Here is a 16685-nt window from a genome sequence, read left to right on the forward strand (position 1 = left end):
CTGCTTTAATAAGTGTATTGTACTTCTCTGTGTTAAAGACATTAAAATATTCATGGAAATAGTTCAAAAAGACTATTAACATTTTACATATTGTTTGCCTGTTTTCTTGGATTTAATCCATTATGGTGTTTTTTTGTTCAAAGTATCTGAGTGTTACTGACCTTTCTGAACTGTCAGTGTTTGTTTAAATGCTGTCATTTCTGACGACTTCTTAAGTGAGCCCTTTCCCTTATTTCTCAAGAAACTGTTTTCACAGTATTAAGTTGAGATAGTGCCATTTGATGGATACAAAAACATGCCTTTATTATAGTGGTGCCACTCACTTGCAGCCACTGTTTCTCCCCAGGTGTCTTTGTGTTTTTTCAGTCTATATCTGACTTACTCTTCTTTCTTGTCTTTCTTCACCCTGAAGGAAGCGGCAGTTGCAGTTCCTGTTGGAGGGGCGTGGCCGGCGGGCAGGACTCAGTCCAGAGGAGCTGCGTGATAATGGGAAACTCCTGGGAGAAGGCCTGAGCAGAGCGTTGTTTAACTATCCAAGCAGAGACTGCAGTGCAGAGAGCCCTGAGGTTAGTTCTTATTTATAGTGCTGACTGTACTTCATCTTCAAAAGAAGGTTAAGAGAAAATACAAACAATGACTTGAACAGGAGTCAGCTTCTGGTGTCATTCATACAAATAACACACAGGTCATTAATGCACCATCGAACAGGAATCAGTATTTGAGTTGTTGTTATATTTTGTCAGTTTGTGAGACTACAGGTGTCAACACTGCAAGAAAAGTCTAGTCCCAAAGGACTGACAGAATCAGTCCTTTCTAATTCATGCAGGACTACTGTACTGTGAAACTTGTATCTTGATCTGCAGTCATTTATATTCAGAGAACAAAGCAGGCCTCTGTTGCAACAGTTATGGCATTGATTAAGTCAGATAAAGCAGGAGTGAGCAGTATGGGTGAGATGGACTGAAAGTTGGTTTTCAACTATTATAGCAATAAAAGATATTGTGCATGCTGTTTTATCATCATCATTGCTAAAGGTTTCACTAACAAGTGCAACTAATACCACCAGTGTTGCTTTGCAGAAACTTTGCATTGGATGGCATAGCTTATAAAACACACATTATAAGCCGAAGAAAAAACAGCAATTTCTGAAATCTTAAAATTACTTTCCTCAACCAGATACAGTTAACATGGTTCCACTTGGGATTACTTAATATTACTCAAATTTCTATTTTCTCTTAAATTCAGCAACAATAAATACAGTGAACTTGGGATAACAGCACAGCCTCTAGCTACTGTAGCCTCTTAGTAACTGGCACTTGCACTAATGCAGTTTCATCCTGCTTTATTTGGGTGCAATTTAACCTCCTTTTACTGAGGACAGAGTGGAGCATCTGACATGTTTGTGCAGATCAGGCACCAGTACCTGTTTTGGCATGACAGTACTCTTGCTTTTCTGCCCCATGTTCAGGTCACCTCTTTCACCTCTCTTTTAAAGTTAGATAAAGGCTTTTTACCCAATTTCATTATAACATCAACGCCAGCATTGACTTTATAATTTAGTTGTATGTTTAACAAAAGCATACTGCGATATGTAAGACCTCTGTTTCCACTAATCTAAGACACTCCTATCATTTCTGTTTGAAAAACAAATGTATTTATAAGATAGAAAAATGAACAAACCAAATGTATTAGAATTTGTAACGCAAACATGCAAATTATGTTGTTCTGTTCACAGTCTATACGTATGTTTAAATAAGTATGGAAATCATTTGAATGTTGACTCAAGAAACAGCTTAGTGGAATAGAGGAATGGGAGTAAACTATCATCTTAACATCTCCAACAGTGAAGCATGGCATGCTCAATGAAGAAAGATCTTTATTACACACAGTGTAGGGTAGACCGTAAAATGAAGAGAGAGAGTGAGAGTGGCTTGCAGGAAATACTCTGAAGTAGACTCAAACACAGGGCACAGCAGAGAGAAGCATAGCCTTCGGCATATTAGTTGTCTGCTCAACCACAGTGCTGTGAAAAAGAATTTGCCCTCTTAGTGATTTTTTCCTTTTTTGAAAATTTGTCACAATTACATGTTTCAGATCATTATGCACATTTTAATGTTAGACAAAGATGATTCCAGAAAATATAAAGTGCACTTTTACGAGATGATTTCATTTATTGAGGGGAAAAAAGTTATCCAAACCTACCTACCTCCATGTGAAAAAAAAACTGTGGAGGAATTTTTGCCAACTCGTCTTTGCAGAATTGTTTCAATTCAACCACATTGAAGGGTTTTCAAGCATGAGTGGCCTGTTTAAGTTCATGTCAAAGTGTGTCAGTAGGATTTAAGTGTGGACTGTGATTCAGGCACTCCAAAACCTTAAATTTGTTTTTGAATTCGTTTTTTGAGCCAAACAGTTTTTTGAGCAATAGCTTTTTTCGGCCAGGTAAATTTTGATAACTTTAAAGGAAAAAACAAAACAACTTTTTTGTCATTTATAAGCTGCTTTGTTTTTCTAGACTTCCCATCTTTTATTAACGTGTCTTACAGGATAATATGTCGTTAGCTGTCCTTGAAACAAAGCTTAGTAGATGTTGGGTGTTGCAGCAGTAGAAAGTGTCAAGAAAGCTTTTTGCACCAGAGATCATTAGAATTGATCCGATCCGAATAGTGCAAATTTTCCTTGTGAACTAAGAATCTAAGGTTTCACTTTTGCAGTATGATTGTATTATGGGTGTGTTTAATAAAGACATGTAGGATTATTACTGTCTGTGTGTTATTATCTGAAGTTTGTGTACTTATTATATTTTTCAGCCCATTGTGAGCAGTTCATAGAGAAAATAGACAATCTCAATGGTTTCACATGTTCCCATGCCATAGAAAAACAGAATCAACAACAATGAGCTCTCTTTCCTTTCACAGGAGGGCAGTGTGGAGTCGTCAGAGCGTGCTACTATGGTAGAGCAGTACCTACAGGAGTTGGTCCAAAGTGCATCAGACACCAACCTGAAGGGCGAGGCTTTACACAAGCTCTGGCCTTCCATGTTTGCAGAGATGGTGAGAGACTGTGTCTTGGAGATGAGGGACCAAGCGACCTTCCGCCAAGCCAGCCTGGCAAAGCTCTCTGAGACCAAGTGAAAAGGACCAAAGGTTCACTGTTAGGCAACATACATGCACACGTGGACAGAGCTTTCTTGGGCATCTTCGTCCTTTAATTTCAAAATGGATAACACATAATCACTTTATCAGTTTTAATGCATTTGGAAACACAAGGGTGTATTTCCTTAGTCTGTTGGAAGCTTCTGCTTGAAATGTACGTAGACTATTTTATAGGTGTCTGAAGAAATTGTCTGAATGTAGATTTTTCACTAAAAACCCACAGTTTGAGTCTTCAGAGCTTGAAGGTAAATAATACTTGAAGAATGTTAAAGAGACTTAGTGACTCAATGTGCATTGTTGCCCCTAGGGAGCATTGTCTGCACTTTAAAATCCATCTGAATGACCCTTCTACACCATTAATATCATCAGCTGAAAATGACCAGTGTCTCTTTTCTTGAGACTAGAATGATTTTTCTGTCTTAAAGCCTGTCTCATCCATTGCTCTCTCATTTCTTCCTGCGGGGCATAAATGCAAGGGCACAAACAAGGACAAGGTCTTTTCTTTGTTTACCACTGATTTTCTGTATTGTGCTTAGTATTAAACAATTCTGCATTAACACTGAGATTGTCTGCATAGTATGCCTAATTATTTTTCTGATAAATGTTTCTACTGCAGTGAAGGGGCTAGGTCATCCAGTTAGATCATTTCTTAAAATATGCCATTCTCACTTTGAAAGTCAGTCACAAGCCATTGGTATTTCAGAAGGCGGAGGCTCTACATTCATGCTAGGAGGTCCAAAAACTAGGAAGGTAGTGTGAACTAAGACTGGAATGTCCCCGAAGGTGTAGAGGCTTCACCTGTTTCCCACCACCTGCTCTTTAACCCTACAAAAAATGCTTAACCCTTATTTAATCTGACAGTCAGCAGGGAATGGCACCAAGCCAGAGGAGTAACACCACGAGTGTCAAACAGCCCCACACAAGCTGATGGGTCGTGTTGTCATATGTCATCCACCTCACTGGAGATCAGTGCCTTTCTTGGGGCATTTGACTTGAAGAAGGCAAGAACATCCGTGCCCGGTGGCTATTTCCTGGTAAAAAAAAAAGTAATGTGAGTGACATTCATATTTACTTTTCTCCCACAACAATCTTCTGCCCATGCTACAGAGTATAGTTCAGCATCTGTTCTGATAGAGCAGTTAAATCTAAGAACCAGAACATCGCAGTTGTTGTATAAAAAGAAACACGGTATAATGTGTTGTTTTTGGGGCAACTGTCCCATGATGATTTCATATGAAGGCTCATTGTTCTGCTTTGACAGGAAAGCTCTCAGTGCAAATGTCTGCTATCAGAAAGCGACAACTTGTTTACTTTGAACACGTCTGATGCACAACATTGCTGCCTATCAGCAATGCACTGTTGTTATATTTTGTCAGTTTGTGAGACTACAGGTGTCAACACTGCAAGAAAAGTCTAGTCCCAAAGGACTGACAGAACTTTGTGACTAGTGACAGCAAACAGATGCAGAGCCACAAAATGAGAGCAATGTCTCATCGCTGGAGAGAAGTCCAGACAGTTTAGTATTTCCTGAGCTCCATCCAGTCTAGAAAGCTACACACATGAATATGTGCTCCATATGTCTTGGTGAGAAATAACTGTCAATCAATCTGCGGCACAAATTAAATACATATTTGTTTATCATAGGACGTTACACTGACATTTGTATTAAATGTGCAATGTGTATTAAATGCAATTTTATTATGTCTGAATATTAAAATATATATAGTTCTTTTTTCAATTAGAGTTGCTGAGTTTGCAGCAAGGATTAGTCTGGTTACATGATAGTAATCTATAGCTGTAATACTTAAAGTGGGTGATTAAAGCATAAGGTTTTCAATTTATCTCAGTTAGCACTGGCTACAGTAGATCATCAAAATAGCTTTTATCTACGCCTGAAAACTGAGCACTTGGATCCTTGCTCACAGTAAATCAATGCACTTTTTTTCTGTCACAACAGCAGCACTGTACGTCTCAGCTGCCAATGCACAGTGGCCATCAGCCAAGAAGAGCTTGGATAATGAGAGGCAAACTAGTGTGAGGATTTCTGCAAGGCTGTGAAGACAATCTCATTTTCAGAATGCAAATAATGGACTAACTTTCTTTCCATCTTTGTGTACCTCTGATTTCTCAGACAACTTTAAACCTCCACGCTACAGGCTTGATTGATTCAGCTGTGGTTTAAAGCTTACAGTTGTCTGTTTATGAGTGTAATGGTGTAATTATAATGTAGACACACGTAGAAGGTCACAGTAAACCCAAAAGGGGGAGTAAAATGAGAGTGAGTTCATTATTGTACTTATTATAAAATAGTTGACTAAACCCATGCAATATTATCTGTATAATCTCTGTTTGGGTGAATGACAAGCTAAAATCCTAAGAGCTGGTTTAGAAGCTGCAGTGTTGATATGCTCAACTCTGATAGATTTTTCTGCAGTCTGGAGAGCCGGCTGCCAATTCGTTCCACCTCACAGAACCAACTATTAGTTTCTGCTGGAATGAACCAAGTGTATTGTTTATTGTGAGCCATGTGCTGCAAAAAATAATGATCTGAAACAGTGGTTTGACTTGTTAGTTAATCAATTGCATTTCAGAATTATGAGTTAGATGTAGATTGCAAAATAAATTTCCCCCGAAGATCAACTTACATTAACCCTTAAAAAAAATGTAAATAAATAAAGGGAGATGGTGCTTTACTATAGCTTGTCATTCTACTGCTCCCTTTAGACACATTCATGAAATTTTTTTGAGTGTTGTCCAGAGACAGTGTACATGTTCACCTTGTGTGAGACAGTAGTGTCCACTGTCTTTAAATCTTGTCTAGACAGACTGTCAGCCAATCATCTCAAACAGTATTGTTTGTCTAAGAAAGGTTTAAAAACTTCAAGGTTAAATGCCTGAGCAGTCTCAGCATCTATGCACTAGTGAGAAAAGTCAGTGGGGGCAAGCTCCCTTTACTTTACTCCCCATACTGCAAAGAGACATGCTGCAGTGCAGTGGTACCTAGTGCCACTAGTGCCACTGGTGATGGATCTCTATGCACAGACTTAGGCTGCACAGACATATTGGTATACTGATTTCACAATATTTGTAGATTATGTTGGCTATACTCTATAATAAAGGCTGCATGTTTATGAAGGATGGCTATAATAAGCTGCTGTGGTATAAACCACTCTGCTATGCATAGCTCTGTTTTTCAAACTAAATAAACAGACTGAAAAGAACAATACACTGAGCTTTTTTACTCTGCAAAAAATAAAACAGCAAATGTCTGTGATTCAAGCCTGAAGCCAAATGTTACTCCACATGTGATCTACCTCATATAAAAATGCCTCCAGTTTTCATTTAGCTAAAAAGTCTTTTATCCAGTTTTTGTATATTTGCTTTGGCTGCATCTGAGTACCAATCCCACTTAATGAAGTCTGCTCCTTTGAGACATCCTGGAAAAAATCAAGACAATTCTTGTGAATTATAGTTTAAATTCACTGTTTTGTGGTTTTCTGCATTTTCCCAGTATTGAAACAGTATAGGTGAAGCTGTACATATAGCACTATGAGTTGGTTTATTGGATGACCAAACAATAAATCCATGCAAACAAAACTGTGCAAATTGCATTTCTTTCAGAACAGTTTCTTCAATGACTCTATGTCATTTTGTAGAAGTTAGATAAAAAATGATCATGTTACAGAGGCATGAACTAGATTAGACTAGATAAGTCCTGGCTGTATTTTATTTGTGGCAAGAAGGGGAAACATTATTTTGATAAAACTGCCCTTTAACTTTGCTGTTTTGTTATTTTATATATTGAGTTTGTTTTTAATTGCTGCTGATTAAAACTATTGCAAGTTTTACAAAGACTCGAGCAATATTTTGAAAGTTGTATTTCAAAATAACCCTCACAAATATGAGTTCCTTGCGGCGTTGTATGTATGCAGTGTTAGAGAACAAAAGCTAAATGCAGCTAATACACTAGCATTTCAGTTTTTCAGCACTTAGATCCTTTTTGTGACCTCTGTCAGAGACATGGGAGTAGCTTTGACTTGATTAAGGACCTGCAGCTCACGGCGAGAGGAGTGTCGAAAAGACTTTGGAGAGGAACATAAACCCCCCACTTCCCTCTCACTTTACACATAAATACATCCAAGCTCACCACCACCTTTCGCGGAATTGGAAAGGAGGCGCACACCTCAATATTTACACGAGACACAAACACACACAGTCAGACAACGTAGTCATAGCGGCAGGGGGCGCAGCAGAGGGCGCATTCTGTGGGTTGTGTCAGTTTCCAGCTTTCTGTCATTCAGTGGCTTTGTGCGTAAAAGTAGAACCACCGGAGTCACCGTGATGATTAGAGTCTGGAGTTTACACTCTGCCTGGATTTGTTTCACAACTCTGGTACGGATTAACTGATTTACATGGCTCAGCAGCAGGTTTCTAGAGGGAAGCCCTGCATTTCTACCTGGATTAATGTTTCGACCATGAGGATTGCGCGTTGATAGGACCTACTACTTAGAGCTTACAGTGAGGCAGCAAATAACTTCACCATACACGCGTCAGTAACTAAAAGTACAGGTAGGTGGAGATGATGCTATAGGCCTTTCTGTCATACTGTTATCATTTCTTGTTATTTTTCTTTAACTATAATAAATGAATCCTCACAGCAAGTAAAGTGAATGTGTATTACGGGAAGTGGCGTCCTGCGTTCTGAGGGAAGAATCGCAGTAATTAATCAAACGTTACTGTCTGCTGGGCGACCTTCAAAAAGCATTATTCTATCCAAAAGTGTGCTCTGAGGTTAAACTCTATGATATTCAGCACAACTAATTATCTACCACCCCCATTCACCTTTCAGTGTTTTCCCGGTGTTTGCTAAGTGGCAGTTCTCAGGTCTTTTTGACCATTTCATTTGTGTCAATAAAATTCATGTAGGAAATGTGCAAAGAAGGCCTAGGTTATAGGGTAAGGGGTGACAGGTGAAAGCTTTTCTCTGACCGCAACTCAAACCTGCTGTCAGCGGTGATGCAGTTTTTAGATTCCAGAAGTTAAGAGGTCATCACAGGGTCAGGTGGGTAAAAGTCTTTTTCAAATGGATTCTAGAGTGAAGTGGTAGGAAAAAAAGGTACCAGTTTTGATAGAATCAACGTTTCCTTTGAATATATGCCAAGCTAAAAAGGTAAACTGAGTCTGTTCTGTAGATGGACCGTGATTAGACAGAATCCAACTCTCTGAAGCTTCTGGACTGTAGCCTCACATCAGAGCTGAAAATGTCACCACCACTCAGGTGCATGCTAATGTCAACTTCTCTTTTTACATTTAAGTGTACAGCTTTAAGAAACCAGGAAGTATGAAAGGAGGCTGTGTCTGGACTGTCAGGTAAATTAATATCGGGTGCATTCATTTGTGGTTAACCTCAGATTTATGTCTGTGTTCCCATTTTTTGTGAGACTGACTCATTCTCTGATTATCCTTAATAGAAGCTGAATAACAGTATGTCAGTATTTCAGCAATATTTCAATAGTAGTATCAGCAAATCATAATTTATATTGTAAGCCAATAAACCAGTTGGAGTAAAGCTGTAAATATGACCAGTAATTACTTCTCTCTGGTTCGTACAGACTGTCTATGCTGCTATTGTTACTTTGGTCAGATCCCCTGGGCAGCCAGCACACAACAGACCACAGAAAGGTGAGCATGGGAGATGGAGCTACTAGAAAAAATATGTCAGTGTTCTAACATGTGTGATTTTCTTGATGTCCTAATTCTCATGATGGTAGACCTCCATCAAATGTTTCCTGGAATTTTTCTTTTTGGTGTTTTATCTTTTAGTCTAATTGCTTGGTTGGAAAAAGAGAGAGGAATGCTCATCTCCAAAGATGGCATGCATGATTGTTTCTCACCAGCACAGCCAAATGCCACCCAAAACAGTGAATAAGAGTATTCCCAGGGGTAACCTGACCACGGTGATAATCTGTACTTGTAGAGACGGAAAGTGAAAACATCTGTCGGCCTTAGCCAAACAAAGAGGGCTGATTTTAGTTGTCAGCAATCCACCTCTTGACCCCTGCAGAGACACAAGTAATGGAAGATGGCTGACCAACAGAACTGTCAGAAAGAAGGGTGTGTGTGTGAATTGCCTCCGTGTGTTTCTACTGGGGGTCCAGCTGTGTGACCTTTGGGTGACCCAGAGATGACAGTGGCTTTGGGTTACAAAAGCCGAAGCTGCAGAAGAGGCGGAGGGGTGGTCCAGGGCTTCCCTGAATAGCTGCACAGGCTGACTGACAGCAGAAGAAGCTCCCTGCCAACTCTCCCTACTGCTTTTGTATTCTCTTTCCATCCACTAAAAGTCAAAGGCAGCTGAGCTTTTACTACAGCCATGTGTTTGCCCAGAGAGGTTGTTGTGAAAGGCGACAAAGCACTCCTTAAAGACAGGATTTCCACGCAACTTTGCGGATAAAGGCAGCTTGGAAAAGGACTCCTGCTGGCAAATTCCTCAAACAGAGAGCAGAGAGTGATCGCTGCTAATATGTCCCTGGCACAGCGACACAGTCAATAGTGAGAAGCACAGGTAGCCAATAGGGGATAGACCACAAACAGACACCCACTAATCAGCCAAATCAGGCCTTTATTCCCATGAACAGAGGTCTATTTCATGAGCACTGGTGGGGGGCAGAGAGGCAGGATAGTTGTGGTGATGTGATGAGGTCCCCAATGTAAGCTTTTATTCAAAGCCATTATCTTTAAAGATTAAAGTCTTGCTGAGGCTTTCCACAAATCTTTGACATTCAGATCTTGCAGCACTTTTCCACTTCTTTGCACTTTGTGATGCCCTTAATTGATGTTTCATTTCCATGCAGGTTCCTCAGAGGGCAGAGCACCACGAGGAAGTTAGGGCAGAGCATGGAGAAATTCAGGGATCTTGGGGTGTCTGGGGTCCCTGGTCAGCTTGCTCCCGGACCTGTGGAAAAGGAGTACAAGAACAGACTAGGCCGTGCCTACCCGTGTATGCTCCATCTCAGTACCCCTCCAGAGGGGCTGGTGTTCAGCCTCATCAACCAGGCCATATAGTTTCAGCTCTTCGGCCTACAGTTCCTCTGCACCGCAGCACAGTCAGACCCTACAACAGCAGCAGCCGTGGAGAGCTGAGAAAAGAGAAGGAGAACAGGCCTGGTGGGCGCAGGTACACACTTTTAGCAGATATTATTCTGCACAGAGACATGGGATTAATTGTAGGATTGCCAGCACAATAGCAATCTGACCCAACAGACAGGGGCATTGCAAATGAAAAGAAGTTGGGCCCAGCAATTACTGCTTTTAGTCCATATAGCGTGTCATGGTGGAAGATGACTAATGTAGCATCTGGCACAGGTTGAGCTATCCTGACAAAAAGTACAATGTCAAAAATTATTTTCCATATTTCATCTTGCTTGACTGTGACATACTCTGTGACACTGATGGTTAGACACACTATGTAAATATGTTGGAGTGAATGAGGATGTTTTACTTAATTTCAGTCAACTCATAACTGTTTGGCAACGTTATCGGTCAAGACCATTATACGAAATGAACATCATCCTTTCCCCTCTGTGTCTTCTGTATACAACCTCCCCTACCCCCTTTTCCACAACCACACACTAGTTAAAAGGGCAGTCTGCTATGACTTATGACCAGGTTACTGTCAGAATTCATGACCCTGCGACTACTTAAACTACTAAACTTTTTATCTGAAAATTACAAAATGTTTAACATTTGAACAAATATTGCAATTCATATTTCTATATCTATGCATTTTATGCGACTATGTTGATGTGTTATAAGGCACAATGAGCCTTTTTTAAATAAAAGTATTTCAGCTTCTGTGCTTTTTCAGTGAGTCATGTATGGCTGTGCTGCATGCTGAGCAGCGCAGCCTAAAAGTGACTGTTTGGAGCCATCATTGTGGGCACATCTGACTGCCCTGCAGTGGAAACTAGTCTTTTATGGTTGGAATCAAAAGCCCGGCTTGTGCTTGGCAGCTTTGTGACCTCCTTCCTGTTGTGGTTGCCTTTAAACAAATAGCACTGACAGCTGAGTAATGGGGGGTTGTTTGAGTTGGAATCGAAGGAGCCAAATAACAACAAAAGCTCCCAGAATTCTGCCCATGAGATCCTGGTGCATCACAAAAGTTGTAGTTCAGAAGACGGGCCTTGACATTTTCTTCAATAAAAGATGGCATTTCGCTAAACCTAAACCTTTCCAATAAAAAAAGATATTGATTCAAGTTTAAAACATTGTCGGTAGAAATACGGTAGCAGACTGGATTCAGTTCTGTGGTATTCGATAGGGACATGTGTAGCCTAGAGATGAAGTGATAACTACACTTGCACACTAAGTGTTAATATGTTTGTGTTTTCAGGAGGGTAACAAACATTATCCCAGGGAAGTATGGCTATGGAAGGGCGCCCTATGTTACTTCACTGCAGACGGATACAGGCCAGGGCTCTAAGATCCCTCGCCCACACAGACACAGACGCTCTGCTGCAGCTAATTCCCACCACCCCACAGCTAGAGGCCATGGTAGCCACAGGTTAAACAACCCTAATGCTTCCAGCAATCTCCATCTCTACAGTAGACCCGACATTAATGCCAGGACACAGCATCCCAGAAATAACCAAGTCTGGGCTCCCCTTTACCAGCCTAGTTCAGCCAACAAGGCTGAGGTCCAACAGGAGCACCATACAGGCAGCCACATGTCCAATCCTAAGCAGCATCAAGTGAGACCTTACAACCCTCTGCCTTCTTCCTTCTGTGCTGGGGAGGATGCTCGCTACAGGATCTGCAACAGTAATGTATGCAAGTCTGCGTTTTGTTTGTATTCTCAGACTGGTTTGTTAGTAATCTGGATTTCATTATTTTTAATGCTCCTTTTGTTTGTGTGTGCAAAGGAAAAGCTAGCATTCAAATTATAAACCATTAGTTTTAACTTTGAAGCCCTATACTGTTTAGACATGTAGTAGATGTGTCCTCTACTACCATAACAGTTTAATTTGGATAATTAGACCTGGTTCAAATGTGTTTAGAGTTTATTAGTCAAATTGTCAATGACTGAGTTGAAGAATTGAACAAGAACACCTAATATTAATTAGAAACTAGAAAGCCTATGCTATTTATTGCACTGTAGTGGACTCATTAGCTTTGGGTGTGAATAGTTTATACTTTTCCAGAGCCACATGGCCACCGCTCAAACTTGAAACCAATCTTCAAAACCATCTCAGAATCTATTTTTGTAAAGTTTTTGATTGAGATACTGAACTTATGAGTGGATGTTTTATAGCAGAGCTCACCAGAGAGCTGCACTTGTCTGTGTGTTTGAATCAAACATTAAACCTTATTTAAATTACTAGGGAAAAACCCATAATCTTAATAACTCATACAGCACCTTCACGAGTTTAACACCAGCTTAAATGCATGAGTATGTGGATAATCTTCTAGGTTATTGAATTGATTCTGTGCATTAAAATGAATTGAAACAACCTCTGGTTCTGCACATTATCTCTATGTTGTGTGATGACAGATATTCAAGTAAAGTAAAGCAGACCAGTCTTGTTTAGACAAATGATATAATGTATGGAGACTTAAAGGAGGTTGGGTTTCACTCTGGAGCCTTCATATATGCTTGGAATCTAAGTGCTTTTGTTAAAAAGACAGCGCTACAAGTGGAGGAGTGGAAACAGTTAAAACAGTGAAGGCTCACTGTAGCAATCAGTAAATCAGTGGCTACAGAGCGTGACAGTGAGACGCGGTTGTAGTTACAAAGGGATTTACCTGTCGGACTTGGTGTTTTCATGGAAAATAAATGCATGTTTGTATTTCACTGGTCCTTCCACAGGCCTGTCCCGCATCCAGCAGGCACATCCGGGCTGTCCAGTGTTCATCTTACAACAACCAGCCTTTCATGGGCAGACTGTACGAGTGGGAACCTTTTAATGAGGGTAGGTTACATTTATGAGCAGTGTGAGCATACATAAACTGTATATATGGTTAGGTTCATAATCTGCGGGACAAAGACAAAATTTCTTGTAGTTTTGCCTCTGTACACCACCATAGTTGACAGTCAATCAGACAGTCGATATATGATCAAAATGTAGAGTTTCTGCTTTAATTCAGAGTTGTCACATAACTTTGTATTACCTGTAAGGATTGTATATACAAGCAGTATGACTTTTTTTCTCTTTAAAATGCAAAACATATAAGCAGGAAACTAATATGTTAGGATTGTACATCCTGACATATTAGTTTTTGTTAGAGACGAGAACGAGATGACTGTCTGTAAGGATTGTATATATTGTTTTTAATACTTGGATGAAAATCCTTTTTAGTCAGTGACCACCTGAGGTCTAGAGCCCATGGACATCATGAAATGCTGTGTTTCCCTTCTGGAGATTCTTTGCCAGGCCTTTTCTGCAGCTGCCCTCAGTTGCTACTTTTTTATATTTCATAACTGAAAAGCATACTCTGTTGGATTGAGATCAGGTGACTGATCCCATTTATTAGTGTGAATGCTTGAAAAGCATTCACAGTATTGTTCTTCTAATCTTTATTAGTGTGAATGCTTGAAAAGCATTCACAGTATTGTTATTCGAATCTTTATTATTATTATTATATTTTATCTATTCCGTACGTTTTTTGTACTCCTACTCCTTCAAAACCGTTCAACTTAGAAAAACCATTCAAACACCATTAGATTCCTATTCTTTTGGACATGACTGCTTCTACTTTTCTCATTTTTAACATTTATATTTTTAATTTTATTCAACTTTATTCAACAAAAATTTCCCATGTATTTCAATGGGGAGACCCTTCAAATTCTCATTCAACTTACTCATTTTTAAACTCTTACTACTTCCACATACATTGACATAGAGCCACCATTCAAACTTTAAAACGAAGACAAGACATTCAACTATTCAACTTGTATTTATCTTTTCAATATCTATTATACTTTTTCTTCAGTTCCAGTTTAAGTTTCATGATGTTTTTTCACCCGTTTCAGAGTTTATAATGGGTGTGTATGGGACGGAATGTTGGGGCTAGAGTGAGGCAGCTCAACTGCTAGAGTGAGAGGAGCAAAAAAATTAATCTTAAAATCTTTTTTAAAACTGCTGCTGTGTCTGCAGCGTTTGCTCTACAGGTATGATTTTACCCTCAAAACGTAGCCATCGCTGTCCTCTTTCATCCAATGTGTTTACTATTGTCCTAGGTGTTATGGTTCTTTCGTAAATGTCACCAATGCACAGCCTCCTCCCTCCAACTCTTCCATAGACTCTAATGTTAAAATGGCTCAGAAGGTTCGTTTGAAAATCAGAAGAGCATGGTGTCTTTCCACTGTCACCACGTCCATATAATAAACTCCACAGGCATGAAAACTGAGAATTCAGTAGACTAGACATTGCTGTCACTCACGGTGAAAGAATTTTGTCAATACGACCTATACTTTTCATTTGGGAACGATTTGTTTGGGCCTGACTTTTCTGTTCATTTTAAGCAGCAAAAGTGAGGCGCATGTCTGTGTACGTGTGTATGGAGCCATTGGGTGCGGTCACTATAGCAACCAGGCTCACACCTGCCTGCTTAACGAGCTCTGCCTGCCACTGTACCAAGATTCATCTTAAGCACTTCTCTTTCAACTGCTGCTGTGTCCACAGTGTTACAGCCATCATTTTACCCTCAAATTGTCGCCATTATTGTTCTCTTTCCAACACCGTATCTTTCAAAGCTCAGGCATTTAAACTTTTTAAACTGTGTGGATCAAAGTGGAGGGATCACATTTTAGTCATTCAGTGATTCAAAGAATATGACCTTTTAATATTCATTCAGATGTTTTCTGACTCTAAATGTTCTTTTCTCATTTCTTAGGGTTTTCTAATTTACATTTAAAACATTTTCAGTTTTTTTCCAACTCCTTCTTCTGTATAACCTTCAGCTTTTAGCAGTTCAGCACCTTTGTTTTCAGGTTAAATTCGTTTTTTTTTTTGTTTTTTTTTATCTCATTCAATATTTTTAACTCAAAATTCAGCAATTAATTCATTTCAGTGCATACATTCAGATTCAAGCATTCACACTGCAGTTTCTTCAGAAAATGCACTTTCTAGTTATTAGTGTGAATGCTTGAAAAGCATTCACAGTATTGTTCTTCTAATCTTTATTATTAGTGTGAATGCTTGAAAAGCATTCACAGTATTGTTCTTCTAATCTTTATTATTATATTTTATTTTTCCGTACGTTTTTTGAAAGCCTACTCCTTCAAAACCGTTCAACTTAGAAAAACCATTCAAACATTGTTAGATTCCTATTATTTTGGACAACATTGCTTGTATTTTTCTCATTTTTAACATTTATATTTTTAATTTTATTCAACTTTATTCAACAAAAATTTCCCATGTATTTCAATGGGGAGACCCTTCAAATTCTCATTCAACTTACTCATTTTTAAACTCTTACTACTTCAACATACGTTCACATAGAGCCACCATTCAAACTTTAAAACGAAGACAAGACATTCAACTATTCAACTTGTATTTATCTTTTCAATATCTATTATACTTTTTCTTCAGTTCCAGTTTAAGTTTCATGATGTTTTTTCACCCGTTTCAGAGTTTATAATGGGTGTGTATGGGACGGAATGTTGGGGCTAGAGTGAGGCAGCTCAACTGCTAGAGTGAGAGGAGCAAAAAAATTAATCTTAAAATATTTTTTAAAACTGCTGCTGTGTCCGCAGCGTTTGCTCTACAGGTATGATTTTACCCTCAAAACGTAGCCATGGCTGTCCTCTTTCATCCAATGTGTTTACTATTGTACTAGGTGTTATGGTTCTTTCATAAATGTCACCAATGCACAGCCTCCTCCCTCCAACTCTTCCATAGACTCTAATGTTAAAATGGCTCAGAAGGTTCGTTTGAAAATCAGAAGAGCATGGTGTCTTTCCACTGTCACCACGTCCATATAATAAACTCCACAGACATGAAAACTGAGAATTTGGTAGACTAGACATTGCTGTCGCTCACAGTGAAAGAATTTTGTCAATACGACTTTTACTTTTCATTTGGGAACGATTTGTTTCTGCCTGACTTTTCTGTTCATTTTAAGCAGCAAAAGTGAGGCGCATGTCTGTGTACGTGTGTATGGAGCCATTGGGTGCGGTCACTATAGCAACCAGGCTCACACCTGCCTGCTTAACGAGCTCTGCCTGCCACTGTGCCAAGATTCATCTTAAACACTTCTCTTTCAACTGCTGCTGTGTCCACAGTGTTACAGCCATCATTTTACCCTCAAATTGTCGCCATTATTGTTCTCTTTCCAACACCGTATCTTTCAAAGCTCAGGCATTTAAACTTTTTAAACTGTGTGGATCAAAGTGGAGGGATCACATTTGAGTCATTCAGTGATTCAAAGAATATGACCTTTTAATATTCATTCAGATGTTTTCTGACTCTCAATGTTCTTTTCTCATTTCTTAGGGTTTTCTAATTTACATTTAAAACATTTTCAGTTTTTTTC

The 16685-nt window shown here is 39.3% G+C and overlaps 2 protein-coding genes across 4 annotated transcripts in view; both read left to right on the forward strand.

Annotated features, from left to right (window-relative positions):
• Nucleotides 1-3716, forward strand: part of lrrc49 (leucine rich repeat containing 49) — a 34121-nt gene extending 30405 nt beyond the window's left edge. For both annotated transcript variants that reach the window (XM_085247953.1, XM_085248031.1), the window contains exons 18-19: nucleotides 413-566; nucleotides 2919-3716. In XM_085247953.1, coding sequence (XP_085104079.1) covers nucleotides 413-566; nucleotides 2919-3134 — 370 coding nt within the window. In that variant the 3' untranslated portion in view covers nucleotides 3135-3716. The remainder of the gene's footprint in view (nucleotides 1-412; nucleotides 567-2918) is intronic.
• Nucleotides 3717-7483: 3767 nt separating this feature from the next.
• thsd4 (thrombospondin type 1 domain containing 4) overlaps nucleotides 7484-16685 on the forward strand; it is a 54932-nt gene continuing 45730 nt past the window's right edge. Inside the window, exons 1-6 of one of the 2 annotated variants that reach the window (XM_085248163.1) lie at nucleotides 7484-7724; nucleotides 8471-8525; nucleotides 8768-8837; nucleotides 10007-10329; nucleotides 11545-11977; nucleotides 13018-13120. In XM_085248163.1, the coding sequence (XP_085104289.1) occupies nucleotides 8497-8525; nucleotides 8768-8837; nucleotides 10007-10329; nucleotides 11545-11977; nucleotides 13018-13120 (958 nt within the window). In that variant the 5' untranslated portion in view covers nucleotides 7484-7724; nucleotides 8471-8496. Of the gene's footprint in view, nucleotides 7725-8366; nucleotides 8526-8767; nucleotides 8838-10006; nucleotides 10330-11544; nucleotides 11978-13017; nucleotides 13121-16685 lie in introns of those variants that run through there. The other variant, XM_085248240.1, reaches the window with a different exon arrangement.

Source organism: Mchenga conophoros, linkage group LG1, assembly GCF_057382185.1.
Source record: "Mchenga conophoros isolate Kocher_MC1m ecotype Shallow Benthic linkage group LG1, M_conophoros_male_GT1.1, whole genome shotgun sequence".
In the NCBI taxonomy this organism is placed as follows: domain Eukaryota; kingdom Metazoa; phylum Chordata; class Actinopteri; order Cichliformes; family Cichlidae; genus Mchenga; species Mchenga conophoros.